Below are 8,700 nucleotides of genomic sequence, written 5' to 3' on the forward strand. Positions count from 1 at the left end.
GAAATTTTGAGCAGCTTAATGCAAGCATGACCGTGTCAGCTTGATTAAAGATGATCTTCCGTGACGTCCAAAAACTGCTACAACTAGCGAAATCATTGAAAAAGTTCATCAAATGCTACTGAAGGATTGTCATATTGAGATTAGAGTATATGGCAAATGCTTTTGCTTGACAGAAAAATTATACATATGTGAGCTATCCTTCCGTTAGTTGCCTTGTTTGCACAATTCGATCCAAAAGTGCATTCCAAAGAACATTTCCTGGGTTTTCTTGATTGTGATTTCAATGAAATGAGTCGGATTTCATTGTTGTTTATTTTGTTACATTATTAACGCACTTTTATTAGCTTCATCTGAATGTTAGTTTGTTTATACCTCTCCTTTGGAATAAGAACAAGTGTCTTATTAGTGTTAGTATATCCCACCATTTAAATTACGTTCGTTAGCCGAGTGGGCTAAGGTTCAGCCTCCAGATTCGTCGGTCGTGGGTTCAAATCCTGCTCACGTTGTAAATAGAAATAATCACTGCAAATTCTTCTCTTTACATCGAAATAATTTTCATAAATGTATTCCCTCTGTTGAAGATTGACTGTACTACCTGCATCAGTATTACTTTAGAATATAACACCTTAAGTTTTATAATGTTAAAAGATATGGATTTGTTACTGAAATTAGAACCTTAATCAAAATCTTGGTACCACTATTAATTATGAATAAAATTAATATAAAGATCGAAGAGAAAATTTTATTAACCACAATATAGAACTGTATAAATTTCTTTTTTCTATTTAACAAGTTTTGAAGTAATCTCCTGATCCACCTGCATACGCCACTCCTATCAGACGTTTATGTTTGCTAATTTTGTCCTGCAGATGTTGTGTTTCTGAACACTTCATGTCACCTGTCGTGAAATAAAAAGCACCAAGATTCGGACAATTTTCGAGAAGTTTTCCGACATCTAAAGTTTTCACTGATCGAGCTGGTATACCTAAACCTTGAAGGTTTTTCAAATTTTTAGTTAAATCCGCATCAAAGGTTGTTAAATCGGTCGTAGTCATTAATAACATTTTCAAATTTTGCAAATCATCAAATGGTCCATCTTCTATTACTTGTAAAGGTACGTTTGAAAATTCTATGGAAGTTAATTCTAAAATAAGAAAATTTCAGTAAACATAGAGAATCATAATAGTAATAGATTTTGGAAATTTACTCATTGTATACTTCGACATCCGAATATTTTAAGTTTCAATGTATCAGAACTGGATCTTGTTCATGGTTTTAAGTTAAGTACTAATATTAGATTTGCAGAAGCGTATCTAATGAAATAGAAGTAGAATAGAATACCTATAAGACAATATAAGACAAAGAGGTTAATAAGAAAGCAGAAATTAAAATAATAATAATTAAGTAGACTTCATTTTTTGACTCACCATCAGGGGACATCGAGGATAAACCAGAAACTACCAGAAAAAAATTTTTATATGTCTTAGGATGAAATATCAAAAAGTTGAAACAGGCAAATCTATGGACACCCAAAGACTCTATGTTCATTAGTGAATTCACCGGACAGATTCTTCTCCGTGGAGGTTGACTTCTATCCACATTCTCTAAAAGTGTGAAACGTTAAGGAACTCCAGAACAGTACACCTGGGAACGCTTGAAATAGAAGACGAAGATCTCTAGCAATTAAAGCCATCCCACATTCTAAGACTTTTTAAAAGGAATGGGATTAATGGATCAGATGTAGTACACTGAGCTTTCCCAGTGCCACAACGATAAAAGAAGACACGATAGATCTAGATGGCAGTATATATGGTCTATGGTTTACGTCGAACATCGGTAACCCAAGCTGATGTATGACTACTCTTAAGCGCCAAGGGGAATAAAACAATACCACAGTTGCTGAAGGTTATTTGGACGAGGGTATATCGTCAAAAAATGAGGTTTCTGCCTGATATGTGGTTTTAACAAGACGGTGCCACATACCACACGGCACGCGAAACAATGGCTAAATTGAGAACCGCTTTCGGTGAACAGTTCATCCCACGTTTGGCCGTCAAGATCGTGTGATTGAACCCCTTTGGACTATTTCTTGTGAAGCCATGTTAAGGTTAATGTTTACAGGTATAAACTAGCAGCGATTGACGCACTGGACCTTGCGCATGGGCTATCTGAAGTTGATCCGGCATGAAATCATCTTCAAACATTAAATTATACTGATCGATTTCAATAAAGAATTTTTCCAAATTTTTTGTGTTTTTTTCAAAATCAAATCTTATACCTCTTAAAAAATCAAGTGCGAAATACACTTTCCAACGAGTTATGTACACTATTTTTCCTACGACGTAAAAAATTCTTCAAAAAAACGTATTTTTTAAATAAGAAAGTCAATTAAACAATGTCACACATCTGCTGGAAAGTATATAAACACATGTGCTGAAAAGTTAGAAATCCTACAAAATATTTTTTATTTTGTAATGGTAGTGATGTCAAAACCGAAAATAATGCTTCATGTGTATAAAAGATGCGCTGAACTAACTGAAGCGCTCGGAGGAGAGAGAAAACGATATTTGTTTCACTTTCCACTTATAGGAACTGTCCATTGTAACACTAATATCAAAAAATCATATTGTCTACTTCAGTCCTCTAAAATTTGGCCTTTTTCTTTTCGGCTCCCAGCCAGATTCATGTTGTATTCGCGTATTCCCTTTATCGTTCGAGACCATATATAACATAAGAAAAAGAAACATTTCAATACATGTATGTCTTGTTAGTACATGTGTGAAATAAGCTACTTTCTTAGGTAAAAATTTTCGTCACAATAAAAGGTGTTCTTTTCATAATTTTAAGATAGAAAAGTGAGATATTCACATTCCAAATAGCATTCACTTTTTTTTACGACAATAAGATTATATAATTCGTTTTTGACAACAAAAATTGTGAACTGATGGTTAAATATTTATCGACGATCTTTATACTAAAAAAATTATTTCGTTATTTATTTATTTCTCATATAAATTGACAATTATTAAGAGTTAAATCTTCGGATTCAGGTTAATTGGAGATGAAGGTCGATTTGTAGTATATATGCATTTGATTAGAAATACTTAAAACCGTAACGAAACGGAAATCGACTGAATAGGAATAATTGGCGATTTAAGGTCAATAACAAATAGCATATATATACTAACCTCGATTATTTTTGAAAGTGTCTTTTGGAATAGTTTTGATATTCGATTGAATGATTATCAATTCGTTGAGTTTTTTCTTATCCTTTAGAAATCCTAAGTCTGTCACGTTTTGGTTCACTAATGATAAGCTCTCAAGATTACTCAATCCTTCTAAATCTTCCTTATTTAATAGAAACGGATTATTGTCGAATTTAATTGAAGTCAATGTATCTTCAACATTTCTAAAGGCTCCTTTCAAAGTAGGCGTTTGTAGTTTATCGATTTGAATGTAGTTCAATTTAGGTAAATCCGGCAATACGAATTTATCCAATGTCGCAGCTGAAAACAGAATTTCTGAATCAGTATATAATATCGTTATTATACGAGGGTTTGAAAAAATCCTGACCTCAAACTGAAGATGAATTAAGTAAATTACGAGATGAGGCTATTAAGTAACAAGACTAGCGCTTCTACAGAAAAAGTACGTATGCGTCAAAGGATAGCGATTGTCAGCTGTTTAACCTGAAGCCTACTCTTTCGAATGCGATGCTTACCGTGTTTGTAGACAAACCAGTATAGCAGTTGCCGTGTTATAGGAATTGTTTTATTGTTTTGTCGTAAAAATGATTGACGTGATAATAAAAACTTGGAAGACTGCAACTAAAAAAGTATATGACAATGAATGTTTGTCACGTGAACGTGTTTAAGCAATTTCAAGATGACCCATATGCTGCAGACGAAATATTTGAGTTGACACTTTGAATGTAATTGAAAATGACTGAAACTTATTAGATATATATTAGATATATATTAGATATATAGTATAGCGAATCAAATCTGCATTGAAAAGATCAAGAGTTGATATCTGGGTCCATTGTTTTGCACGTAGAAATCAAAATAATTCGAGAACTAATAATTTTTGGTATAGGGATTGCTAAAAAAAAAGTATATTGATAGTACTTTTCGATACTCATATAAAATATAGGGCGATTCATTTGAAAAAATCGAGTGTATTAGTATTTTGATTTATCCTGTATCGGATTAAATAGATATTTTTTTCAGAATTTTCACCACCAATTGAATGCTTTGGCCTCAAAAGATCTTCATTATCTTGAATTTCTCTTACATCGTACAGGGTTTTGTTGTTATTGGTAAATATATGCCAGTCGCGATGCAAAAGTGGGTGAAAATATACTCGATCCCGAATCAAGAAGCCACAGTTGTCGTGGAAGTATTGGTGAAAAAAATTATCAGCCGATATGGTTATGCCCTTGTAAATTCACAGTGATCAAAGAATAAACTTCGAAAGCAATGTGATCAAGGAAATCTGTGACTAGCTGGGAATGAAGAAGATCCGGAATACCGCATCGGATGGAATAGTCGAGAGAATAAACAGATCAATGGCAGTTATCGGTCCAAAGTAGTTTCCAGTCACCAAAGAGATTGGGATCAGTATCTTTCCTTATATACAATGGCTAATCAATCTGCTAATAATGAGTCCACCGGTGAAATATTTGCAAAAATTCTGATTGACCTAGAATTTCGCTGTTGGTGAATACGAAGAAGACATACCGGAAGAGGAGGGATAGAGTATGGCTGCACAATCCGACGAGGAGAAAAGGATTTACTCCAAAATTACAAAAATCTTGTGAAAGTTTGGCTACTTGATCAAAAAAAGGATCAATCAAATCATTTATCGCATAAGCACGATTCACAATGGAAAATTGAACTAAATCAAAAATCGATTAGCGTCGTTCGATGTAGACCATGATCTACAGGAAGGAGTGAAACATTTGCGATAAGGGCCTGACGCTATTGATGAATTTATGGGTGCGCACGATGGGCAAAGCAAAATATAAAATCACTACAACAACGAAATTTTTTTGCTTTGCCGGAAAATTATTCGCTGCCCTGCAGCATTTCGGTCCGTATCATGAACGCACAAAGGTTAGCAACCGTCTGAGAATCAAACACAATTAACGATACATCTTCTACCTTTTTATCAAAAATTAATTTCAAGATCGATCCACCTACAGCGATGTGTAAGAGATGCCTTAAAGCCTTTACGTGCTTATGTGCTGGAAGACTATACCCAATATAGCGATTTGATATTCCAGGATACCGGGGTTCACATATAAATTGGCAGCTCTCCATCATTAGCAGAAAGGATCCAGTTGCTGATTTAAACATCCAGGAGGAATTTACTGCTAATTAATGGGGGTGTTACGAATCGTCAACGACATAAACCATGAAGCCGGTCTTGTTCTGTTATAATGGAAGTCTAAGTCTTCTAGGAAAGTCTTTTTGTTTCTATGCTTTATTTGTTTTCTAGAATTTTTGAGATATTCGTTTTGGGTATATAATCTAGTTTGTTTAGCAGCTGAAGTTAGTTTGTGATGAGAAGTCATAGAAAACAAAAGAAATAGAAAAGTGACTAGTGAATTCAAATAAAATATATGAAAAATAGTTTAAATAAATTAGGAAAATAAAAAAAAACATTACATTACCACTAACAGTCAAAACAAAACAAACACAAAACTGTTTTTTGCAGACAAATTCTAAAATTTTGAGACAGTGTTTTATCAACTGGAGTTGTGTAATAATAATTTGATTTGGTAGAACTTATTTCCTATCGAATTCTATTAATTGGAAAGTAGAATTAGTATTCTACGAATCAGTCAAATTTTCACTTTGTTAAATGTAATCTAATCCATGTAAGAGTGCTCAGCTTTCTACAACTTACGATATGAATAATATGAATAATTGTTAAAGAATATTAAACTTTTTTTGGGGACTTTTTTTACTGAATAAAATGCTAATTTAATACTTACATATACTAATAGATGACACTTCTTTCAAATTGCTGAAAGAATTTTCGGTAATAGATCCGTTGCAATCTATCAAATGTAGAGATACATAATCACTTGGCTGAATTGCTGAGTCGAGTGGAACTTCTTTATCATCCAATTTCATGTAGTAACAATAAATACTAGTGCTTCGCGTTTCGATATTTGTATCAACCCTGCATTTATTTTCACCGTCCGCACGTATACATTCAATTAAATTGAAGCATAGTAATGCCAAAAATATGCATATACTCCTAATAAATTTTTTTTTATTAATTTACTTAGTGAAGTATAATCATAACACCAAATAAAATTATTTCATTCCCCTTTTATTTCAGATTTTCAATTTTACTATAAATCAATCTATATTATATAAAATTCATATTATCACATTTCCGAGTTTGTGCGGCAATTACTATGATTTAAGCAGAAGAAATTAACGCTATTTTCGACGTGTTCTTTGAAGTGCTCCTTCATAATATTAGCCCCAATTGATGCAATGTGCAATCAGATCTGTGATTCGTATTCTAAACGCAAAAATGCAGGACGTAATCAAGTGCACGATGAAGAACGATGTGGATGATTGTCTTCGGTTACTGATTAACTGGTTCACACAATTAAAGAGAAGCTTAAGCAAAGCCTTGAGTCTATCAACAAAAACTAGAAATTATATGCAAGAGGAATCTTATAGGCTACTTAATAATTCAACACCAGTTGGACTAAACATAAACAGCCATAATGATAAAGATAGCGACATCTATTCAGCAAAAAAAAAGGGAATTAATAAAGTCGAGCAATTTTACTATTTAAGCAGCATAGTGAGTTATTCTATATTCGAATTCTGCCCTTCAATAGACTCTCCTCTCCTCGCCACACACCTTTCCATACGTTTTTCCCATTGATCAAAGCAGTGCTGGAAGTCTTCTTTGATGAGGGCTTTTGGAGCTCCACCGTTTTTTTTTTCTTTACCACTTCCATCGACTCAAATAGCGTCCCTTTCAAAGCAGATCTTCTAACCTTTAAAGACCCGTTGATGGAAGAGTTTATGGTTAGTAATCAGATCTTTTGGTATTAACTTCGCTCAGACTTTTGTCATGTGTAAAATATTTCTAACCGTTTCTTTATCGGCGTTTACAGCCTCAGCAATCATTCAAATACTAATTCGACGATATGAACGCACAATTTGGTTTATTTTGGTAACTGTTTCCGGAGTTAAAATAGTCACAGAGCGACCTGGACGCTGGTCATCTTCAGTGCTCTCTCTCTCGGCCTTCACTAAAGCGCTTACACGACTTAAAAACACGCGTATGAGAAATACTATAATAGTGACGGAAATGTGTTTTGGGAAACGTTGCTCTTGATACCAAATGCACTACTCGTTTTTAACTCCATCAGTCTAGGGCGCCCTCTATGCGCGCAGTCTCGTTATTTAATATCCAGACCTCGTATCCAAAGCAGAATACGTCTTGTACAAAACGCTTTTAAGTCACTGTATTATATATTGTTTTTAACAAGTATGTCAACAACAACAAAACTAAGACTTTTCTAGAGCAATGAAAAACTGTTCTGTTATAAGGGACCGAAACTTGAAAATACAATGGAAAGACGTTGCAGGAAACTCAATTTGTAATCAATAGATTCCTAATGCCAAGCAGGTTAAGTAATGAACATCTTTGAAACATGACTGATGAAGATAGAAGAGACCTAACAATTACGAAGAGAAAATGGATAGGTCTTACACTACAAAAACAATTAATAAACTTGACCAGTCAAGCTTTAAAATATCATACAACAAGTAAAAGAAAAAGAGACAGACCTGTCTGATCATGGAGAAAATTGATTGAGATAGAAATGCAATAGATAAGCTTAAGAAAAAAAGAGGCTACAGAGATGGACAAAAAAAAGGAGATGGAGAATTCTCACCAACAAAATTGGACCTAACCCACAAAATAATACATGAAGATAGTGACATAATCGTTTCATCACAGCTGCTGAAACACCAACTGCTACCCTTTGTTCTCATTTGACTTCTTTAGTTTATTCTCAGAAACAAAACAACCGTCTCACTTCTTCTGTGATCTATTATTTTTATTATTTTGAAGAATTTAACAATAGAATATGTTTTTACTTACATTTTCACCCACGCGAATTTGAATACTACCATCTGAATTTACTAATTCAGGTCTGGACAAATCGGTTGTTAAGGACATTATCTCTACTGCTGTCTTAAATAAATACATTATTTGATTAAAAACTTTTTCTGGTGATACAGGTTAAGGTCTATGGGTCAATATAAAGCAATTATCAGTTTTTATAAACTTAACGCTGACTATAAAATTAACGATTTTTCAACAAATTCAATCTGAAATATTGAAAAAACCGGAAAGATTGTGAATACGAAACGGAACGCTTAATAATCAACTCAATATATCTCATAATGACCGTTTCCCAATGAAATGAAAATATATCTTAAGTTTATGGTACCTATGATGTCCTACATCACCACAGATAGAAAATTGCAATGAATCACTATCGAATTTTTGAAAAGACAAGCAGAATTTTCAAATGATACATCTTTTCACAAAAAAGAAAATGAACTGGACTTTATAATGTTTGTAAATCAGATCATTCCATCCCAAGCAACAAAACTTGAAGTATGCAGAGAAGGAATTTCTTTCAGTAGATTC

At 33.4% G+C, this 8,700-nt stretch overlaps 2 protein-coding genes across 5 annotated transcripts in view; one reads left to right on the top strand and one right to left on the bottom strand.

Annotated features, from left to right (window-relative positions):
* Window positions 1–8,700, top strand: part of LOC130895705 (cerebellar degeneration-related protein 2) — a 171,589-nt gene that overhangs the window by 117,589 nt on the left and 45,300 nt on the right. The window lies entirely within an intron of this gene.
* On the bottom strand, window positions 729–8,234 carry LOC130895707 (leucine-rich repeat-containing G-protein coupled receptor 4-like). 2 transcript variants are annotated; one of them, XM_057803183.1, is made up of 5 exons: window positions 8,146–8,234; window positions 5,999–6,267; window positions 3,189–3,506; window positions 1,428–1,604; window positions 729–1,144 (listed from the first exon to the last, which is right to left on the bottom strand). In XM_057803183.1, exons 1-5 carry the CDS (start codon window positions 8,175–8,177, stop codon window positions 786–788), a joined length of 1,155 nt encoding a protein of 384 aa, XP_057659166.1. In that variant the 5' UTR covers window positions 8,178–8,234; the 3' UTR covers window positions 729–785. The 2 variants fall into 2 exon arrangements, with proteins under 2 accessions (XP_057659166.1, XP_057659167.1); XM_057803184.1 differs by lacking the exon at window positions 1,428–1,604.

The sequence above is a fragment of the Diorhabda carinulata genome, chromosome 6 (genome assembly GCF_026250575.1).
Source record: "Diorhabda carinulata isolate Delta chromosome 6, icDioCari1.1, whole genome shotgun sequence".
Classification (NCBI taxonomy): domain Eukaryota; kingdom Metazoa; phylum Arthropoda; class Insecta; order Coleoptera; family Chrysomelidae; genus Diorhabda; species Diorhabda carinulata.

Bases quoted from the DNA above. Each gene is read 5' to 3' on its own strand.
- LOC130895707 (XM_057803183.1), bottom strand. From the start codon at position 8,177: ATGGTAGTATTCAAATTCGCGTGGGTGAAAAT. The intron at 6,268-8,145 runs GTAAGTAAAAAC...AAAATTTATTAG, and splicing joins AAATTCGCGTGGGTGAAAAT to GAGTATATGCATATTTTTGG. The intron at 3,507-5,998 runs GTAAGTATTAAA...TTCTGTTTTCAG, and splicing joins AGTGTCATCTATTAGTATAT to CTGCGACATTGGATAAATTC.